The 23,629-nt window shown below is 43.0% G+C and overlaps 1 protein-coding gene and 1 pseudogene across 1 annotated transcript in view; both read left to right on the top strand.

The window, feature by feature from the left end:
- The window catches only part of LOC112073309 (macoilin-1-like), a 21,469-nt pseudogene extending 5,813 nt beyond the window's left edge, over positions 1–15,656 (top strand).
- A 1,266-nt stretch (positions 15,657–16,922) lies between these two features.
- The window catches only part of LOC112073307 (low density lipoprotein receptor adapter protein 1-A), an 18,412-nt gene continuing 11,705 nt past the window's right edge, over positions 16,923–23,629 (top strand). Inside the window, exon 1 of the mRNA XM_024140626.2 lies at positions 16,923–17,288. Coding sequence (XP_023996394.2) covers positions 17,204–17,288 — 85 coding nt within the window. The 5' untranslated portion in view covers positions 16,923–17,203. The remainder of the gene's footprint in view (positions 17,289–23,629) is intronic.

Raw genomic sequence — 23,629 nt, 5'->3', positions numbered from 1 at the left:
GACACCCAGATTAAGCCCATATGCATTGTGGGAAAGACAAAATCTAAAATAGGGACAGAGAGAGAGAGCTGATATTTACCGACCTGTTGTGCAGACGTACTGGACCAGACGTTAGGTCGACCTTGTTCGTCCACGCGTAAGGATTACAGTTGCCATTCGCGAACTCAGTTGGATTATCATTAAGAGGCAAGAATTGTTAGATGGTCAGTAACGGACGATAAGACCTAACACTCATCGACGGAAACACCCACTGAGAACGCTCTGAGAAGACAGAGACCATAGAGGAGATGTTAGAAGATAGCCTTAGGATAACAGCAGAACTAAGTTTGGGCTCGCCAAAATCCATTAATCTGGTAATACAAACTTTCAGATGATTGAAGTATGACTCAGGAGCGCATCTTTTTTCATATTACAGGGATTCAGTTAGTTGGACAGGGACCATCTCCCTTTTATTCAATCAGTTTAGTAACGGGTAAACATCTCACATGGTTTGGTCATTGGCTCAGGATCATGCGAGGATTGGAACCACCTAAGCGGCACTACCCGCGGATGGCAAAACATCAGCGATACATAGGAGTTAGTTTCCCATGACTAAGTGAAGTGTAAACGACATCTGCGGAATATTGAGTAGAGGGGTCCGAAGGGGGCATCTCACAGGTAAATCCTACAAGGCTTTAATTTTGGTACTTACCGGTTTTGGGGTGCCAGGGGGAGGTAGTGCACTGGTTCTCCCAACACACTAAGTTATGCTTTGTCGCTAGAGGAAAGCGGGAATCTTAAAACAACCTTGGACACCCGAAGAGGCTAGTTTTCATCCAGCGCAGCACCCTCCTTTGGGTTTTTGACTGGTTTTGGTGTTCACCCTGCAGCCCGTGCTTTCTTCCCGGTTGACAGTCGCTCACCTCAAGAAACTCTCAATCGCAAACACTTCCGATAACGAGAGATGGGGTATCTTTCTCTCTCCCTGAGACGTAGAGTATGTATCTGTATCTCTGAGCCTGCTCAGATCGTCAGTACGCTACTGCTTCCTGCTCTACTTCTCGTACGAAACAGTAGAAACCAAGGGGAGAGAGAATTCCTGTATACTGCACATGTTTCTGTGTGGTGGTTGAGGATGTGCTCTGGATGATGCACGGCTGGACAAGGACCGTTTGTATATGGGTTGGAGGGGTGCGAGGATTATTCAAGTAAAATGATGGCACGTCAAAACCATAATGCTGGGCATGCGCCTGTGCATGATAAATGACGCAGTTTGTCTACGACTTCGCTGTCAGATATACCGCAAGTGGGCTTAGGTAAGTGTTGTCGCTCTACGAATCTAATGATGGTGAGAGAGCTTACTCATAGAGAGATTCATTCGGACTGATTGACATAGAATACGCTACGCGGACAATTGTGGTCAATACGTTAGAAGTCTAGACTAAAAGATTGCATACTCTGATCGATATATTACATTTGCACTCCACGCTTATCATCTGTAGTCTCCACTTTGCATTCGCTTCTCTAGTGCTAGACTCCGCGCAATCGTCTTTTTTATTCCGGGATTTGGTGTGGTGGCGTTTACTCATGCTCGCCATTCACTGCTCAGAGGCTCTACTTCATTGCTCGAGATAGATATACTCCCAGCGAAGACCTGGGACACAGGCACTTTTTTCACCAGTCTGTGTCTCTTAGTACAGGGAGCTAGTGTCTAGACCACTGAAACTTAGAGGTCCTTGGGTAAATGATACAGTCCTCTGTATCTTACTCTTCTCGCTCACTAAGTTATTGTATATAGTAATATTGTCATTTTCACTCACAGCGCATTGTGGGAAACACTCTTGTGTCTATGCTGTGAGTTCTCTTAAATTCATGTCTCTCCTTCTATTGAGTAGCCTACTCCGAGTCCAAAGCTTACTGCTTTTGTAATCAACGATGTGTTTGTACAGGTTATTACTGATTTCATAGGCCAATACCAAGATGTTACATGTCCACACCACTTAGTAACAACAAATAACATGTGTAGTACAGACAGTGGTCATTCTCTAGTTGTGAGCTCTTGGTATTCTAGACAACAGGGACTCGAGCTCACTGTAACACAACTATCACTCCCTTGTTGCTTCACAATGTTCGGGTCTGTTTGAACTCATATTGGTCAGATATTCTTTCCAACACTCTCCGCGCAGCCTGCACTTGGATTTACGCATGTGGGGCTGTGTTATCTGTGAAAATGCATGATGGCTCTATGCTCTTGCCATGAACCAGTGTGCCAATGTCAAACGTTGTAGGAGCCTTCAGAAGCAACTTAGGGCATCAGGAAGCAGATGGGGAGGTTCGCATCAGACCAGGGTATGTCCAGCTTAATGGACTCAAGACTGGGCTTTAGGTGAACAATGAGTCGTACAGCTGACCTATTCACGCTTTCAATATATCGGACATGGAAGTAATTTGGCAGATAATTGATGTGAGCTCATGGTCGTCAGCTTCGTCTAGATAGACCACACTCGGGTTAACTCTATGATCATGTCCGCAATTCAATATATACGTGTAATGCATGTTCAGCACACATGTGGCGTTCACATTGGCGTTCACAGGGTTGCTCTACACAACTGTCGAGATGTGGCCGTAAGCCAGTGCCTTAGACCTTTATGACCGATTATTCGGGAGATACCAAAAAGTCTAGTTCAGAGAGACATATAGTCAAGTATGATAAACTGAAGACGAAGGCGCTAATCTACATTTCAGTCTAGCTAGCGGATTCTTAAATAACTGAATTTCAGCATTTACATAAATGACCTAAACAATTTTGGGGAAAGAATGGGCATTTAAACTGCTAGCGATATATTACGCTCAAAATTAGAGCTCTCTTATATGTAATTGTGATTTAATCTAAATTGTATATAATAAGTATAATTTCACTAGAATCATAGCAACGTTAGATCAGATTCACTTTAATTGGTCAAACAATAAACTCGCGACAATAGACGAGGGGTACGACGGATTTTTTAGATAAACACTAGTTATAACACTACGACTAGCTGATGTTGTTTTGTTGTTTCTGATTTTTATTATTAATTTTTATTTTCTATCTAATAGTTTTCCGTTACTATGTTTGATTTGTGTTGGCGATATCACTCAGGTATCTCACCTTCTTAGGACTTATAAAGTGTACGTCCATTTTCTTTCTTCAGATTTCTGCGATCTATCTATAGACATCACGTATTTACATTATATACCCTCGGTGATTCGGTTCCGTTTTAACGGCCGTCGGAGCTTGCTGCAGTCCGCATTGCGCCGCTTCATCCTCCTCTGTGGATTTGGCTCTGATATCAATCCGTAATTATTACGAAAATGTCACACGAACGATCTGATATGGACATTTCTTCAAATATCCACCATGCGCTGTTTTTTTCTGGACGTGAACAAAGCAAGAAATAAAAACACTGTATCGTGGGCCCTCCCCTTTCCATCAACGCCACGACACACGCCTTCGTGACTACGTCAATGATACGTCTACGTAGTAAAAAATATGGCTGCTCTTGTATGGACTAAGTCTTTCTCGAATTTATACTTGACGGTATGAGTGATTTTGATTACATTTAAATTTGCGCTGTGATAACTGTAAGTGTATTATAAAAAAATAAAGCTGTCATCTCTGATATATATATTGTTGATAAAGTCCTAACAAATGCTGTAGCATGCTGCTTCTTCGGCCATGCTTGAAAATATGCTAACTTTCGTTAGCTAACTAGCCCTGTTTAGCAGTTGATGGAATTAGCCACCGTAATAACTAATGACGCGTTAGGTAGCTGGTATGTATCCATTGCATTTACCTTACCTCCATGCTTACTCATACTTAATGTAGTGGTTACATACTAGCTAATGTTGTGGCTCTACCTTAGGCAGAGGAACGCTCACTCCGTTCTCTTTTATATCGAGGCGGAGTTGAGTTTGACAACTGGTTGCAGGATTTTCTCAACAATACTTGAATCACCATCACCATAAAGGTGTCAATTCTGATAGCCGTTTACCTGAAAATTCATACTTGTAATAAAACTATCGAATGCAACCAATCTCATTTGTGTTGCGCAACTCAGCACGAATTTGCATGTGCCAATAGAATCTCATCTGACGTAGTAAGAAGTACCAGCAAGACAAATGGGAAAAAGTAGATGGTTGTATTCAATACGTATTTTTTTCTAAAAGTATGAATTCCAGCGCCCGCGGAAGTACAGCGTTGTACAGGCAAACATTAGGTTTAGGGCTCCCGAGTGGCCAGTGGTCTCAGGCTGCATTCCAGTGTAAGAGGCACCACACAGTCCCAGGTTCGATTCCAGGTTGTATCATCCGGCCGTGATTGGGAGTCCCATTGCTGTCATTGTAAATAAGAATTTGTTCTTAACCTTCTTGCCTAGTTAAATAAAATAAGAAATGTAAAAAAAAAAACGTAACTTTTCAGAATCAAACTGATGGTGACTCAGTGTTGTTGTTTGAAAATCCCAGGTGAGTTATCAACCTCACTCCCCCTCGATATAAGACAATGGAGTTGAGCGTTCTCAGGCTACATCTAGCTATGCCATTCACAGCTAGATCTAGCTATGCCATTCACAGCTAGATCTAGCTATGCCATTCACAGGTATCACCCAAAGACAGAGAGAGATGGAAAAAACACTGGTATTTAGCTATCGCCTTTCTGTGTACTCACTCTTCTGCCCATAATGCGTCATCCACAGATGTCATCAACCGACCAACAGCAAGTGACAATGCCAGACATTCTGAAGACTGAGGCGATCCTGAGGATCAAATAAACAGACAATGTCAGAACTCCCAAAAAATGACAATAAGCTGTGCTTCTGATAAAAGACAAGAAAACAGAGCTTCTGATGAAAGACAAGAAAACAGAGCTTCTGATGAAAACAAGAAAACAGGGCTTCTGCATGAAAGAAAGAAAACAGGGCTTCTGATGAAAGACAAGAAAACAGGGCTTCTGATAAAAGACAAGAAAACAGGGCTTCTGAAAAAAAGAAGAAACCAGAGATTCCAGAAAGAAGAAGAGAAGCCAGATGAATCCCAGTAAGCCAGTTCCATTAAACCTGAACAACGAGGTGGTGAGGATGAGGAAGGAGGTTAAAAGGGTGAGGGCGCTGGTCATCAGAAGTTGACAGGCAGATGGCAAGTTCTGAAGAAAAGGAAGGGAAGGAAGAAGATCTGGAGAGGAACGGAAGGGGGTAGGCAGACTGCTGGAAGAAATCCATGAGATGAAGACACTCAAACCTGATCCGGTGGGTGCTTCTTCCCAATTACATCTTACGCTACATTATTATACTATTAATTACTTCCTTATTTGGAATACTGTGTAGTATAATTACAAAGCCATTGTAATATGTGCTGATACACATTGCTGGTGAGTGAGTTCTTTCATGCATGTCTGTAAAACTTAATTTATCAGAAAAGTAGCAAGCTCTTTAGTGCGGTGTACTTACCAAATTACATATCAGATATAAAGCACCAGTCAAAAGTTTTAGAACCCTACTTCATTCAAGGATTTTCTTTATTTTACTATGTTCTACATTGTAGAATAATATTAAGAACTCAAAACTATGAAATACAACATATGGAATCATTTAGTAACCAAAAAAAGTGTTAAACAAATCAAATATATATTTTAAGATTCTCTAATTAGCCACCCTTTGCCTTGAAACTACACCTTTGCACACTCTTGACAGTCTCTCAACCAGCTTCCGCCTGAATGCTTTTCCAACAGTCTTGAAGGAGTTCGCCACATATTGCTGAGCAGTTGTTGGCTGCTTTTCTTCACCCTATGGTCCAACTCATCAAAAACCATCTCAATTGGGTTTAGGTCAGGTGATTGTGGAGGCGAGGTCATCTGATGCAGCACTGCCATCCTCTCCTTCTTTGTCAAATAGCCTTACACAGCACTGGAGGTGTGTTGGGTCATTGTCCTGTTGAAAAACAAATGATGTCCCACTAAGCCCAAACCAGATGGGATGGCGTATTCGCTGCGCAGTAGAATTTTTCTCTTGTGTGTTCATCCTCAATATACTTCTGTGTATGGAGGTTGTGTCGCAGTATTGCAATATCTAAGGAAATGATATTCTTGATAAGTGCGGTCACCAGCATCAGCTGCCATCTCACATAACCCACCTCCATAGGCTCGCACCACTTTGCATAGTAACTTCAGCTGAAGTAGTATGTGGAACCTAACAACAAAAGTGTGGGTGGGGGAGGCTTTCAATCCATTTAACAACCTTGCTCTCTGTCTACCCGATTCATAGGGCCACTTGTTTCTACATTCTGACCGCTAGCTCATCGAATCGATACAGGTGGGTTTAAGATACCTAAACATTCGCTCAAAATTTTTTGTAGAGTCAACTCATGTCCTGATCACTGTCGGCATGCTCGCCTGTTAGTCTTCTAGTGTAGCGAGCGCATGCAGTCGACAAGGGTATCTTGCCATGAAATTTCACTTTTCCTTTAAATATGGGTGTCACTTGTCAGTGTGGTTTCTCTTTAGGTTTCCAGGCAAAGTTCGGCGCAATAAAGGCGGGCTGAGTAGTTCAGAGTTGAGCGGTCTCTCGTTCTCTGAACATCGATATAATGAAGTCATAGTTGAAGACTGTGCTCCTAGTTATAGGCTAAAGTCATTAGCGCTCGCTCGCTCAACGACCTCGTGAAGTCCACTAGAACATATTTTGAGTTACTGCTAATTTTGTAAGAACGGTGCTTCACATCTCAGAATGTTTCTTGTTAGGTGAGGTGTGCGGAGAGTGCTGAGTGGTTTACATTGTGGGGACTCACAAAAATATACACTATATGACCAAAAGCTTATGTGAATAGCATAGCCATACGATTCTCTGACAACGATCACGAGGTTGTCAATTCTGGGTCAATAATCCTATTGGTCGCATTATGATTTGATAGAGCAGGTGTCCTGCGATTCCCCCCTGATTGGGGACGCTCGCGTTGTTTCCTAATCGTAAACCAACCCTTCCGAACTGCTTCTGGGTATAGGATATTGTTGTCACTAGACCTAGGACTGGTTGGGACGATAGGACTACTTTGGAAAAGGTACTTGCCTTTTCCATTTCAAGCGTCACATAAGTGTTTTAAGATTCCCTCTTCACTGGAATACTAGAGTCTAGCTCGAACCATGAAACCAGCCCAAGACCATTAGTCCTCCTCCACCAACTTTACAGTTGGCCCAGATTCGTCCGTCGGACTGCTAGCTGGTGAAGCGCGATTCATCACTCCAGAGTGCACATTTCCGCGATCGTAATATTAAATGGGGAAAAAACATCAGGCACAAGCGAGAGTATGAAAGAGTCGCAGGAGTCAAATGAAAGTTAATCAATCCAGACAGATTTAGTGATAAGTGGATTTTTCACCCTCAAACACAGGAAATAGATGGTGGAAAAAGACAGATCCTCAGGTGGGCGGAATGTTGTGTGCTACACATTTTAATTGCTTAGGCAATGGAGGTTTATCAACAAAAGGGAAACAATTCTTCTACGCTGCACACGAAGTAGAAATCTTTCATTTTTCCCTTCATTTTGCTATGACAACCATAAAAAAGTTTATTTGTGCTAACTCTTTTCTCCTTCCAACTCTCTGCCCTCCGTCCGCCACCTCTCTGCCCTCCGTCCCTCCACCTCTCTGCCTCGTCCCTCCATCTCTGCCCTCGTCCTCCACCTCTCTGCCCTCCGTCCCTCCACCTCTCTGCCTCCGTCCCTCCGTCCTCACCTCTCTGCCCTCCGTCCTCACCTCTCTGCCCTCCGTCCCTCCACCTCTTCTGCCCTCTGCTCCCTCCACCTCTCTGCCCTCGTCTCCACCTTCTGCCTCCGTCCTCCACCTCCTGCTCGTCCTCCACCTCTCTGCCCTCCGTCACTTCCGCTCGTCCCTCCACTCTGCCCTCGTCCTCCACCTCTCTGCCCTCCGTCCTCCACCTCTCTGCCCTCCGTCCCTCCACCTCTCTCTGCCTCCGTCCCTCCATCTCTCTGCCCTCCGTCCTCACCTCTCTGCCCTCGTCCCTCTCCTCTGTCAGTATTGGCTACCCGGTGGTGACTCTGGGCTTTGGCTTTAAGAGCTACGTCAGCTACAAGATGAGACTGAGGAAACAGAAAGAGGTGCAGAAGGAGAATGAGTTCTACATGCAGCTCCTACAGCAGGCTCTGCCCCCGAGCAACAGATGCTACAGAGACAGGAGAGAGAGGCAGAGGAGGGTGAGGGAGCATGCAGTACACACACACACACACACACACACACACCTCACTTTACCCCTGAGCACAGATGCTCCGCCAACAATTGGAAGGTGATAGACAAACACACACTGTTGTAATCTTACCTGACCTCTTCCTAACCTTGCTTCCTCCTCTCTAGCGGCCATGGCTTAAATGTGTGTCATCAGAGGTGGACCCTACCCGCCGGTTTCCCAAAACGGGTCAACTCCCGGCAAGAAGACCCCCGTTAACGCTTCTGTTCCTTACGCAACTGGAGTACCGGGAGAAAGGGAGAGACGGGAACAGCAAGGAACGGGAGGGCAAACAACAACAACAACACACAATAGGAATCAACAACAACAGTATCCTCCACACACTGGACTCCACATTACAGGAGACAGAGTATATGGAGAACACGGGGGGGAAGAGACTGAACAACGACCTCGGAGGAGGAGAGAGCACGGGCAACACACACACTCCCAAAGAGGAGGTGGGGGGAACAGGGGGAGGAGGAGGAGGGAAGAACTACAAAAACGCCAGCGGAGGCGGTGGGGCCACCAACTCCTCGCCTCGGAATCACAGCGCCACCAATGGGAGCGTTCCGTCGTCTGGCTCGTCCAATAAGAACGAGAAGAAGCAGAAGTCGGCGGGGAAAGGAGCAGCCAAGGATCCCGTGGAGAACTGCATTCCCAACAATCAACTGGGCAAGCCGGACGCCCTCGTGCGGTAAGACACACACACACACACAAAAACACATTGCCAACGTACACCCACATGCATATAGACAGGCTGGTTTCACACCCACCTTGGTGGCCTTTCAGGCCGACTACGATGCTTCTCACAGCAATCAGTGGTTTTGTGTGTGCGTGTGTGTCACGTCATCAACTACGTCCGTGCATCAGATTTCATACGATGTGCGTAGCTGTTATGTTAAACACCATGTGAAACGGCGATGTAGTCTACCTGAAACAYAGCCCTTGTCCTCTCTCTCTCTCTAGGTTGGAGCAGGATGTGAAACGGCGATGTAGTCTACCTGAAACATAGCCCTTGTCCTCTCTCTCTCTAGGTTGGAGCAGGATGTGAAACGGCGATGTAGTCTACCTGAAACACAGCCCTTGTCCTCTCTCTCTCTAGGTTGGAGCAGGATGTGAAACGGCTGAAGGCAGACCTGCAGGCGAGCCGTCAGTTGGAGTCAGATTTACGTTCTCACCTCTCCTCGCTGACCAGCCAGGACAGGAGTCTGCGCTCAGAGCTGGGCCAGCTGCGACAAGACAACGAGATGCTGCAGAACAAGTAGGAACACACACACACCCACTCGAGGCCTGGTACCAAGCCAAGGTTCTCCGAGGATTGGCACGGTGTAGAGGATCGGCCTGAGCGTGATATCACTCATCTTGATCACATAAAGAGGTGTTTTATTTCAGATGCAATGTGATCTGTAGATCAGGGATTGTGATTCTAGATTCCCCTCCAACATGTAGATTCATTCTGACTTAGAAACCCGGGGAACAAACTTCTTGGCTGTTTTTTTGTGTGTACGTCTCTAACCGTGTGTGTGTTTGTGTGCGTGTGCGTGTGTGTGTGTGTGCGCTCCACAGTGCTGACCAGGCCAAGCAAAAGGACAAGCAGACCATCTGCCAGCTAGAGAAGAGGCTGAAGGCAGAGCAGGAGGCGCGGGCGCTGGCGGAGAAACAGCTGGCCGACGAGAGGAAGAGGAAGAAGATGGAGGAAGCCACCGCAGCYCGGGCTGTAGCACTAGCCGCAGCCTCCAGGTAAACACACACACCAGGGTTTCCGTTAGCCGGTAGTAGCCAGCTTTTGTCCAATACATTATATATTTTTTTGAAAAGCCGATAAATAAAATTGGTTCCGGCCAATTGACCAGGAGAAGAAGAAACAATCCCATTGTGAAATAATGTTTTTTTTAGCCTCTTCATTGGTGGAAATACCAGAAATACATTTGACTGGTCATGCTTACCGGTCTATAGGTTCATTTGCATAATTTAGTGGAATTAAATTGGCGCATGTGTACAGTATATTTGTTATGTATCTTATTTACTATACCACCTACAACATACACRGATACAGAACCTTGGAGTAGAAAATCTGTCAGACAGGCAAGAGCTGCAGCATCCCAAAACGGCAACAGAAGACGGGCTCTATCAGCGCGTCCCACAATCACTTTGCAATGAGCTGGAGGCAGTATGCATGTTGAAAACAGATACCTAATTGTTTGGAACCTGAACGTTTTAATACATATTATGAGGCATGTCTTGCGTTGCTTCAAAGTAGCCTATTAGATCTCCTCTCAACATCTTTCTATAGGATATGTTCATCTCTGTCACGTGAAACCGCTCGCGTGTTCAGTGCCCATTTGACGACAGTGTTTTCCCGCTAATTGCGTTATGGAACGAACGTTCGCAAATAGCCTACTGCCTGGTGTGCGTTGCTGTGCTTATAATGTGAATAAATAATAGTTTATCACCATTTTAAGCTAAACGTTCTTATCTGTTGCATTAGACACATTGCTTTTTAATGTTGATGTAGCCTTGGCCTACTGGTTGTATGAATTTGGGATCTATCGTCCCACAACTGTCCCAGAGTCAGTTTGGAATAGGCTATGTTTTTCTTGACAAGCTGACCAATAGAGTAGGTAGGCTAAACGTTTATGCTATAGTAGATTGACATAGCCTAGTGATTTTGCTGTTCGTTAGTCGTCTTGTTGGCTGTGGAAAAGTAAATATGGACAGTTATTCTAACATGTTCAAAGTGGACATCAGAATTGGGCACATCGTTGCATCCTCGGACATGCATGTTTCTGTTAAAATGAATGTCCATTAAAATGTAAATGTTACCGTCAAATGTGTAAAACCCTGACCTCTGTGGATCTCTGTCAGGGGGGAGTGTACTGAGTCCCTGCGTGACGGATCAGAGAGTTGGAGACGGCGTGTAAGAAACTCAGCATCGACATGAAACTCAAAGAAGAGCACATTAGAGAGCTGGAGGGAAATGCCAGGTGAGTCCATCCTTCAATCGTAGATATTATCCTCTCTGTGAGCTCACTGTCTCGTAAATGATGTATCAGGAGAACCTGAGCAAGGTGCTGCTGATCCTTTAATGGGACATGGCTGAAAACATTACATTCCTTCTCTAAATTTAAGATTTTTAGTTATTTTACTCTGAGCCAGAGCGATACATATTTGTACTTTTTCGTACTGGTCCCCCTGTGGGAATCGAACCCACAACCCTGGTGTTGTAAGTGGCATGCAGTACCAACTGAGCCACACAGGACCCTATGAGGAGTTAGTGGTTTCAGATGTTCATGATGAGGTGTTGATGTCTACTCCCCTCTCCCTCCCTTCTCTCTCTCCCCTCTTCTCTCTCTCTCTCTCTCTCCTCCCTCTCTTCTCTCTCTCCTCTCCTCCTCCTCTCTCCTCCTCTCTCCTCCTCTCTCTCCCTCTCTCTCTCTCTAGGAGCTGCGAAGTACAAGGAGAATGAGAAGGACATGGAGGTGTTGATGTCAGCTCTGTCAGCCATGCAGGATAAAACTCAGCACCTAGAGAACAGCCTGTCTGCTGAGACCAGGATTAAACTAGACCTCTTCTCTGCTCTGGGGACGCCAAGAGACAGCTGGAGATCGCACAAGGTACAGTTCCGTTCCCTGACCACTACCGCGCGTACAACAGCGACTGGCTTCTAGCTGAGCCATTGTGTTCATAGACTCTAGATCAAAACTCTGAAAGCTGGATTGCAGAAGGTTCACTAGCATTACCTCACGGATTCATCTAGCATTACATAAACAGGATGCTCTCAAGGTAACCGAGCATTACCTCACGGTTTCATCTAGCATTATCATTATCTAGCATTACACGGATGCTCCTCAAGTAACCGAGCATTACCTCACGGTTTCATCTAGCATTACATAAACAGGATGCTCCTCAAGGTAACCGAGCATTACCTCAGGGTTTCATCTAGCATTACATAAACAGGATGCTCCTCAAGGTAACCGAGCATTACCTCAGGGTTTCATCTAGCATTACATAAACAGGATGCTCCTCAAGGTAACCGAGCATTACCTCACGGATTCATCTAGCATTACATAAACAGGATGCTCCTCAAGGTAACCGAGCATTACCTCAGGGTCATCTAGCATTACATAAACAGGATGCTCCTCAAGGAAACCGCAGCATCATACCTCACGCTCATCTAGCATTACCTCTACAGGATTTCATCTAGCATTACCTCACGGATTTCATCTAGCATTACATAGAACAGGATGCCTCCTCCAAGGTAACCGAGCATTACCTCACCGGTTTCATCTAGCATTACATAAACAGGCGACTGCTCTGCTGCTTGACCCAGAGATGTCAGCAACATGAAGAGAATGGCAACAAAGTGAAAAGCCATCTGTCATCTAACCCTCCGTCCCCCCCCCCCCCCAGGTCAGATCCACCAGAGAGACCAGGAGATAGCAGAGTTGAAGCAGAAGATAGCTGAAGTGATGGCTGTGATGCCCAGTATCTCCTACAGCAACGACAGCAGTAGCCTCAGCCCTGTTACGCCACACTACTCCTCCAAGTCATGGACAATAGCCCTCTTCTCTGGATCCCAACGCTTCGGTCTACCAGCCACTCAAAAAGTGACAGTAGCACACACATTTAATACACACTAACACACGTACTCACAAGGCAGCATACATAGTCCCATACACACATGTTCATACATACAAAGAAGAAACACTTTTGGTCATGTTTTTAGTTGTGTTTTTTGGGAAGTGATAGGAAATGTTCTCGGAGGTGTCTAGTACTAGGCTCTCAAAATGGGACACACCAGACCCAATCGGTCATGGGTTTGTTCCCATGGCGACGCTCTGTTTATGGAACAGATGGAGAGGTTGTTTTGTGTGTCGTGTAAAACGACAGTAGGGAAGATGTTGACTGTTTTTAGGGATTGAGCCATTCTGATTTAACTGGTAAGAGAGACATAAAGGGACATCAGGTTGACAAGGACTGTGTCCAAAATAACACCCTATTTCCCTATATTGACCCGGGCCCAGTGGGAGTTCTCTGAGGGGACATCGAGGCAGATGACCACTGGCTGGTTAGTTGATGTGAATGTTTAGAAAGACTCATTGTGTTGCTCAGTCACTCTTTCAGTGATTCATGCTCTCTCTCTTCTCCCTCCATTCAAGTTTTTGACTCGGTGTATTGCCAAACTTCTCTTTGGGTTTTAAATGAGACAACGGAAACATTTGAATTGTTAAAATGGTACCTTCTGTGAGTTTGATTATGAATGTAAAGTACTTTGTTCATGTTTTGGTATTATCGCCCTAAAGTGTGATTTTTTTTGTTTTTTTAAACGACACATTTCAGTTTAGTTATGATGACAATGGTAATATCATCATAACTAAATGTACAGATCGGCAATTTGTACATTACTCCATTTTTTAAAAGTGGAACTGACTCCAAACAACGTCCGGGATTATGAATGAACTCAAACACTCCTGATTTGTGGCGTTAACTCAAACACTCCAGTCAAGAAATCCATAAATCTCTCAAAATAGGATTGTCAATAAATATGACCTGGTACTGTCTAGAGGTTAAGCTATGTCATCTATTTGCTGTGAAACGTACATAAACCTGTCTCTCCTTTTGGACCAAATTACACTCTGTTGTTAGGCCGTATAACTAAAACCTACTGGATTTAATGATGTCTAGGTAACTGATGTTTTACCTGTTGTTAATTTCACTGTGCCTTGCAATTCCATTTTATTTTTTATTTTTAAGTAGTTAGTATAATGGGTTACTTTGTCAATCTTGATTTAGGACCCTCCCTCCAGGCTGTGTCTCAATAACGAGATCTTTCTGGCAAATGGAAGCAACATATGGTGAAAGCTTATCCAGGCCTCTCACCTATCATGAAGGAAGGAAGCCAGTGTAGTGGATTGCGACGTCCCCCTATCTCTCACCATCTCCCATGCAGCCCCAGTCTCCCTTTTCTATTAGGCCCCCCGTTCTCTGATACAACACTGACCCAAGTAAACAATGGATTTGGTTCATCCCATTTTGTATAGGGAGTAGGAACGACCCTATCCACCAGCTATTAACTATGTCTGGAGCCTAAAGTTTTACCTGGCCAGCCCAAGTGGTCAGTTGAACAAACACCAGGCCTTTATGTCCAATACTACGGTAGCCCAGAGTGGACATCTATCTGTTTACAACCAGGGTTGGGGTCAATTCCATTTCAATTCCAGTCAATTCAGGAAGTACACTGACATTCCAAATGTACCTTTTTTTTTTAATAAGGGAAAATGTGGAATTGGAATTTGGTTAACTCTCTTGAATTGAAATGGAATTGACCCCCGAACCCTGTTTACAACCATGTACATTATTACATAGCGATTTAAATGTTCTCGTATTTCAGTTCAAAGTGCCACGTTTTTGCTGTTTTCTTAATTACAGCTCCTTCTCCATTCGTTTAGATTGATGTATCTCCAGCTCGCTTTAGGTTTGGATCAAGGCATCAGAACATGGCTACACATTGTTGTGCTCATGTATTTGACATGTAGTTTTATGTTGTTTTTTTGACATTCATTGAAAGCAAGTAGAGTGGATTGGTTAGATTTGACTCAATCACTGCACTATTAGTGTGCTTATTTATATGTTGCAGCAATTTTTTTTTCTCTCTCTCTTATTAAGTATTATGTTTGGATTTCTCTCAATCTCTTTGTAGAATGAGTCCAGATCTGTTTCTGCTCAAGCCAACTCCTTATGGAATTGTCCCCCCCCCAAAAAAAATAAATAAATTGGCGTGACATCTCCATTGAGTTGGCAAACAGCGCTAAACAGATCTGAGACCAGGCTAATCTCTTTCCGACAGGGATGATCGTGTGACGTTTTGTATTTAGGGGAAGTTACACCCTGCCCACTGGGAACACACAGGTTGAATCAACTTTGTTTTCACATCATTTCAATGGAATTACGTCGAACCAACTGGAATAGACATTGAATGAACTGTGCCAAGTGGGTGATCAGTTTGCCGTGTTTTCTGTTGTAGGGTGAAGTTGCCCAATAGACGGTGATTTTGGGTCAATAAAAAAAAAAAAAAAACACTTGTTAAAATTAGGATTAGGGGAGAGGAAGCTGATCCTGGATCCTAGAGTGTCATCCCTGMGCCGTGTTTTCTCATGTTTCCTACCTGGAAGGTATTGGTGTGGATCATAATAACGGACTCGTGACTTGTTTTTAAATATGTTCTACATGTTTTAGTGGGAAAGAAAATAAGTGTTTCGTTTCTGTTTTCGTTGTTCCACTATTTTGTTTTCTCTCAACGTGATGATGATGATGTCGGCTGCGTCCAAACTCCTCTCACTTTGGGACCATCACCTGGAATTAAAAAACGATTTTGCAGGCGATGATGATGCAAGCTGTTTGAGAACCATCTGTGTTTTGTATTTCTTTCTCTCGCAGGATATTCATATCCATAATTATGTTTACATGTACACATTGTTCAGACGACTAATCAACCGGAGCAGTTTTAGATCGTTGAAAGGATGACACGGCGGGAAACGGAGGTTTTGTTTAAACTAGTGAGTCAGGTGAAGATAATACCACAGTGAGAATGAGTGGGTTACAGTGGCGAAGAAGACGGAAACGAGAAGTATAGTTGTGGTGGAAACTAGGAAACCAGTAGACTGATTTTTTTAGTCGGGATATTGGACCAATGCTGCATTGGAAATCCGTTAAGCGWCTCAGGGAAAATCAGGAATGTGTTGGAGCAAAGTTTTGAGTCGGTGAGAGTCACAAGAAGTGGTCATTTAGAATTGTGTGTGTGYGTGTGCAGACCATTAGAAGCGTGTTTTAAGCCTAAAAAAGATTTCGGATTGAAATGTTTCCTGTATGGAGTTTTTAAGTAGGGCGCCTGTAAAGGGGGTTATTTCTGTGGTGGCGCAAGAAGTAATGGCGATAATATAACTGAAGACAGGTGGCACCAAAACATTGGATGCCAACCTCCGTTAAAAACCCCATCGAGGACGAAGTAGATAGTTGAAACATTGTACGTCCAATGAGTGGAAAAGATGAGGAGAAACGTATAGTTCCGATTTTTCTATGAGCATACCGTCCTCTGGTTTACTTTAATACTGTAATGACCTGACTAGATCATAAAGGAACAATTGTCCAGACAGAGGGTTGAGTTTACGAATTGACGGTTTATTAAACCAACTTTACACAGGCTACTGTTTGGCCGTAGCCCACGCCAAATAAATGAAAGATAACCCACAAGCCAATTGTGACCTTCTCTTGTGAAGSCCAGACGTAAGAGAGAGAACAAAGGCTAAACCTGGTCTTAACTTCCAATGCTCCATCCCCCTGCCCAACCCCCCTCCACGCCACTCCGCCAACCACCAGGAGGCCCGGCATCAGAACATTCCCGTGATTGGCAGATAGCAGGTTGATTGACATGTCGGACCCCGCCGAACACTGGGTACTGGTCAGTACAACACAACCACCTACTAGCCTAACACATAACACACAGCTGTCTGTGCGGGTCGCTACAATACTGAATACAGCTTTGAAACATGCAGGAGAGCAAACGTTTATGACCACAAGATGGCGACAGTACATTCTTGGTTGGAACTCATGACTTTTGCACCTAAAATAGAACAAATCATTGAGACAAGTAGCCTGGCATCTTCATTGTCACTTGTCGGTATCACAGTCGCAGATAACAGGCAATAAAGCAACGACAGTGATTTGTTTTAATCAAATGCCACTTGACACAMACACTATTTTATCCTCTTGGGATTCCCTCTCATGACGTATGCTTGCATGGGGATTGCCCATTCGGTTGATTGACAGATATAGCGCCGCCCAAATTAAAGTCATCCCAAGAATCAAAGCCCCGAAGTCAACAACAGTCTTGGAGCTCTAAGGTCTAGAAATAACCTGACTACAAACACGTCAAGTTTCCTTGTCCTAAAGTCGGCGATGGATRCCATAAGGTCGGCTGGAAGAGCTATCATTCGAAGTCCAAGTATGGCGAAACGGTCTTGGAATACGGGCAAACATAAAAGTAAGATTTTAAGTTAAAAAAAATCTCTTCACTCCTGTTCACATCCATTGAAGGGAACAAAGCATTCGGAAAACTGTGTTTATTAGTGTAAACACAGCAAATTATTACACATTTGCTAATTTTGATGTGTGTATGTCAAATGTCCATGCTATGCCGAATTTATTATGACAGTTTGTTGGCTACTTAATAACACTTGTTACAACCAGTGCGACATTTTACATTTCATCATCATTAATTTCCATTGCATGTGTTTCATTAGTTTATTTACTAGGCTAGCCTACTGTTAACATAAGATGATTGGTGGCACAAGTAAGCCTAATTTAATTAAATCAAAACGATCATGTAGCCACCATGTTTCATATCAAATTAATCAGGTTGCAAAAATAATCGTTTTTTTTTTTTTTTTCTCCTCTGATGGGATTTTGAGGAGAATGTCCTTCCGAGAGATAAGAACTAGCAATGTAATTAGGCTATCCAGTTCGCCTCTGTCCTCAAGTCTTCCCACATGAGATCAGAACATGAAATGCAACACAACCTTGATAATAACCATGTTCATCTCACATAAAGTGATCTAACGGCATGTTTTAGATGACACTACTATATTATTTCCTGTACTCGGTTCACTATTACAGTCGCCTACTACAATACTGTAAGTGGCCTACTTAAAAAAAAAAAAAAATCCACTTTAAAATAACAAAAGGCCGTTGTGATACCAATGTTTTAAATCAAGTCTAGTCTTCTCTCAGTAGTTTGAATGTCTGTGTAGAGTAGCATTCTAAGCCCCTTTCCGTTGGAATAGTCTCTCACCCAGTTTGGAATCCGGTCAATGGAACACAACACAGTGGCTGTTTTGTACACGAATGTTCCAACTTCCTGGCACTGTGGGGCATAAAAAAGGTCAGTTGGCCACCACTGCATGTCASCGTCCCTCCCTATTCGTTACGTAGTGTACTACTTTTGACCAGARCCCTATGAGACCTGGTCAAAAGTGGTGCACTATATAGGGAATAGGGTGCCATGTGGAATGCMGATGGTKTACTAAATCTCACTTGATCCTGGRCTGGGGAGGTGATTCAGTGGCGGCCGGGGRAAATGGAACTACTTGTCTCTATAACCACGGTAACAGCTACAGGAGTGCTCCATGTCAGTAAATCCTCACACAGTTTATCCAAWATATTGACCACTCTAACAATAAAAATAAATGTCTTCAAAAATGGAAGGCAGTCGGAAGGAGGCAAGATCAGGTGGGACATTTCAGGTGTTCCCGCCGGTGGCAATTTTAGCATGTAAATTAGAGGTCGACCGATTATGATTTTTCAACGTCGATACTGATTATTGGAGGACCAAAAAAAGCCGATACCGATTAATCGGACGATTTTTTGGGAGGGGGGGATTTTTTTATATATATATTTGTAATAWTGACAATTACAACAATACTGAATGAACACTTTTATTTTAACTTAATATAATACATMAATTTAGTCTCAAATAAGTAATGAAACATGTTCAATTTGGTTTAAATAATGCAAAAACAAAGTGTTGGAGAAGAAAGTAAAAGTGCAATATTTGCCATGTAAAAAAGCTAAGTTCCTTGCTCAAAACATGAGAACATATGACAGCTGGTGGTTCCTTTTAACATGAGTCTTCAATATTCCCAGGTAAGATGTTTTAGGTTGCAGTTATTATTGGAATTATAGGACTATTTCTCTCTCTACCATTTGCATTTCATATATGTTCTTATAGGCACTATAGTATTGCCAGCCTAATCTCGGGAGTTGATAGGCTTGAAGTCATAAACAGCGCAGTGCTTGAAGCACAGCGAAGAGCTACTGGCAAACGCAGGAAAGTGCTGTTAGAATGAATGCTTACGAGCCTGCTGCTACCTACCACCGCTCAGACTGCTCTATCAAATCATAGACTTAATTATAATATAATAACACACACAAATACGAGTCTTAGGTCATTAATATGGTCAAATACGGAAACTATAATTTCGAAAACAAAACGTTTATTCTTTCAGTGAAATACGAAACCGTTCCGTATTTTATCTAAAAATGGCCCTAAGTCTAAATATTGCTGTTACATTGCACAACCTTCAATGTTTATGTCAAAATGATGTACAATTCTGGCAAATTAATGACGTCTTTGTTAGGAAGAAATGGGTCTTCACACAGTTCACAACGAGCTCCAGGCGGCCCAATCTGCTGCATATACCCTGAATCTGCTTGCACAGAACGAAGAGAAGTGAACAATTTCCTAGTTAAAAGAAATTCATGTAGCAGGCAATATTAACTAAATATGCAGGTTTAAAAATATACAGTGAATGGGAAGTTATCTCACCTTAGGTTGGAGTCATTAAAACTCGTTTCAACCACTCCACAAATCTTGTTAAACAAACTATTGTTGGCAAGTCAGTAAGGACATCTAACTTTTGCATGACACATAGTAATTTTCAACAATTGTTTTACAGACAGATTTATTTCACTTATAATTAACTGTATCACAATTCCAGTGGGTCAGAAGTTTACATACACTAAGTTGACTGTGGCCTTCAAACAGCTTTGGAAGATTCCAGAAAACGATGTCATGGCTTTATAAGCTTCTGATTGACTCAAATTAATGTCAATTAGCCTATTGGAGGTGTTACCTGTGGATGTATTTCACAGGCCTACCTTTCAAACTCACTGCCTCTTTGCTTGACATCATTGGGAAAATCAAAAGAAATCAGCCAAGACCTCAGAAAAAAAATTGTAGACCTCAACAAGTCTGGTTCATCCTTTGGAGCAATCTTGAAAACGCTGAAGGTACACGTCATCTGTACAAAACAATAGTACGCAAGTATAACCACCATGGGACGACGACAGCTGTCATAAGCCGCTCAGAGAGACGGCGTTCTTGTCTCCCTAGAGATGAATCATACTTTGGTGCGAACAGTGCAAATCATCCAAAACAACAGCAAAGGATCTTGTGAAGATGCTGGAGATGCTGAAGATGCTGGGAGGATACAAAAAGTATCTACATCCACAGTAAAACTAGTTCTTTATTTTTTTAATTCAACTTCATTTAACCAGGTAGAGCTAGTTGAGAAATCAAGTTTCATTCAACTGCGCAGACCTGGCCAAGATAAAACACAAGCAAGTGGACAGCACAACAACACAGAGTTAACACATGGCAATAAACAATAAACAACCATAGACACCAATAAACAAATCATGACACAGTAGGAAAAAAGAAAAGTCCCTATTACAGTGTGGTGCAACAGGCTATGAGGAAGGTAGGCTCAATATAATACGGCATAGGAGCGTTATACCAATTTAGCAGATTAACAACGAGATGAATAATGACACAAGATGATGTTGCAAGTAGAAGTACTGGTATCGGCATAACCTCAAAGGTCCACTTCAGCCGAAGAGAAGCACTGCTCCAAACCAACATATAAAAAATCAGATCCTACGGTTTGCAACTGCACTGGGCGACAAAGAATGTACTTTTTGGAAATGTCCTCTTGTCTGATGAAACAAAAATAGACTGTTTGGCCAATTTGACATTGTTTATGTTTGGAGGGAAAAAGGGGAATAGCTTGCAAGCTGAAGAACACCAACCAACGCGTGAAGCAAGGGTTGGCAGCATCATGTTGTGGGGGTGCTTTGCTGCAGGATGGGATCGGTGCATCACTTCACCAAAATACGAGAAAGAGGAAAATGAATGTGTAATATATTGAAGCAACCTCAAGACACAGTACAGGAAGAGTTAAAGCTTGGTCGCAATAGGGGTCTTTCCAATGGACAACAACCAAGCATACTTCCAAAGTTTGTGGCAAAAATGGTTAAGGGCAACAAAGTCAGAGTATTATGGATGGCGCATCCATCAAAGCCATGGAAAATTGTGGGGCAGACTGAAAAAGCGTGTGCGAGCAAGGGGCCTAAAACCTGACTCATTACACCAGCTCTGTCAGGAGGAATGGGCCACAACTTCACACCAACTTATTGTGGGAAGCTTGTGGAAGGCTACCCGAAATTTTGACCAAGTTCAACAATTTAAAGGCAATGCTACCACAATACTAATTGAGTGTATGTAAACTTCTGACCCACTGGGAATGTGATGAAAGAAATAAAAGCTAAAATAAATAATTCTCTACTATTATTCTGACATTACACATTCTTCAAATATAGTGGTGATCCTAACTGACCTAAAACAGGGAATTTTTACTGGGATTAAATGTCAGGAATTGTGAAAACTGAGTTTAAATGTATGTATTTGTATGTACTTGATATTATCTGTGTATTTATTTAAGAAAGGATTGATGTTTATGGTTAGGTACATTGGTGCAACGACAGTGCTTTTTTTCGCGAATGCGCTTGTTAAATCATCACCCGTTTGGCTGAAGTAGGCTGTGATTCAATGATAAATTAACAGGCACTGCATCGATTGTATGCAACGCAGGACAAGCTAGAAATACTAGTAATTCATCAACATGTGTAGTTAACTAGGGATTATGTTAAGATTGTTTTTTATAAGATAAGTTTAATGCTAGCTAGCAACTTACCTTGGCTCCTTGCTGCACTCGCGTAACAGGTAATCAGCCTGCACGCAGTCTCCTCGGAAGTGCAATGTAATCGGCCATGATCGGTGTCCAAAAATGCCGATTACAGATTGTTATGAAAACTTGAAATCGGCCCTAATTAATCGGCCATTMCGWTGAWTCGGTCAACCTCTAATGTAAATCTTTGTGGGGCAAACTAACTTTTTTTTTWAAGAAAAAAWKTATGCATGCCAGCAAAGCCACTACACAACACTGAACAATACATTCATTGCATTATAACAGTGACAAATGTTGCCCACAAACTGTTAGGGCCTACATAAAGCTGTCCCAATACTTTACCACTACTTCACCTGGCTTTCAGCGGAGCCTTATCTGGCAGCGAAACAATTCATTCAGACTCATTTACTGCCTTTTAAAATAACATAGCCGATATGGCTGACTTGCTTAAACAGATGTGGTATCTACTGACCATTGAGATGTCAGGGATGCAAACCAGTCACCTTTTACGGCGAAATTCGCCGTTTTGATTCCAAAATAGGTGAACTACGTCATTCATGTAGATCCGATGAGAAAAAGATTGGATGGGTGGCTTTGGATGAATACTGGCTGTATGCGAACGAGTGATGCGCGTTTGGAGCAATACTGGTTGTATCCAAGGCTCAGCTAATCGTTCACATAACAACAGAATGCAGCACGCGACTGAAGAGAGAAGAGACAACCAATGTACAGCATCAGCGCGCGCTCTGGAAAGGCAGCGGGGGAGAGTGGAAAGGTGGTTTGCCAGTTAACCTACAGCAGCGCGTCCCCTGAACGATAACGATGAAGTAGATGAGAAGCCTGTCCATGGAGACTGGGGTGAGAAGGTGATGAAGCATACTTCATGAGCTGTAACTGAAAAACAACTGGCATTTGGAAAGTTTGAGGTGAGGGAGAAGGTGTGGTGGAACAAGTGTTGTTAGCATTGTTAAGTATCTTGCTAGATCGAATTCTCATCTTAGGTCACCAGAGAAATGTTGTGCAACATTAGCCATYTTGTTTATGGTGTGAAAATTAGCTGGCTAATAAAGTCAGACCGCTAACGTTAGCTAGCTAACATTACAACATCAGATGAGCTAACGTTAGTAACATAATTCGCTATAGTATTAACTATTAACATTTCCGTCCCTCAAGTTATAACAACGTTAGTTGCTTACTGGACCCTGGCAATCTGTGTGAAATGTTAACTAGCTAATGAATTAACTACTATCTGAACTAACAGTAAAGTTTTCCCTCTACACTATGTGGTTAATTTTCAGAATGAGAGAATTAGGTGAAAATGAGGCGTTGCTTGTTAGTGTAGTGTAGCTGGAGCTGGGCCTGGCTTTAGCTCGATGCCACTATAGAGGTGAAAGGAACGAACGCCACACACTTTCTCACTTTTTCAATACGGCAGATAAAAAGGGCTGTGCCAGGAGTGTACTGTCTGCCTGAAAGACATMAATTATGCCAACAAAGGGTATCATGCTCTGCTGGAACATTSTAGAACAGATGTCCACAGGCAGAAAGTGTACAATGTAATAACCTGCAGTGTATCCCAAAGATATTGCTTTTGTTGAACTTGACAGTAACACTTGTGTGTGAGTGAGGGGGGATTATTGCATTTTGTTTACTMAGTGAGCGTTATTTTTGCACACGTGTGGTCCTGGTGCACTCGATCGACGTCTACTATAGTGGTCGCAAAAATAGAATGCCTGTTTGTTTCATTCTATTTCTACTGGAGATGTTTTTGTCCCAAGTGCAATATTTAAATGTGTGTGTG

This window comes from Salvelinus sp. IW2-2015, unplaced genomic scaffold, assembly GCF_002910315.2.
Source record: "Salvelinus sp. IW2-2015 unplaced genomic scaffold, ASM291031v2 Un_scaffold2221, whole genome shotgun sequence".
Taxonomy (NCBI): domain Eukaryota; kingdom Metazoa; phylum Chordata; class Actinopteri; order Salmoniformes; family Salmonidae; genus Salvelinus; species Salvelinus sp. IW2-2015.
This window is presented reverse-complemented; position numbering and strand designations above follow the sequence as displayed.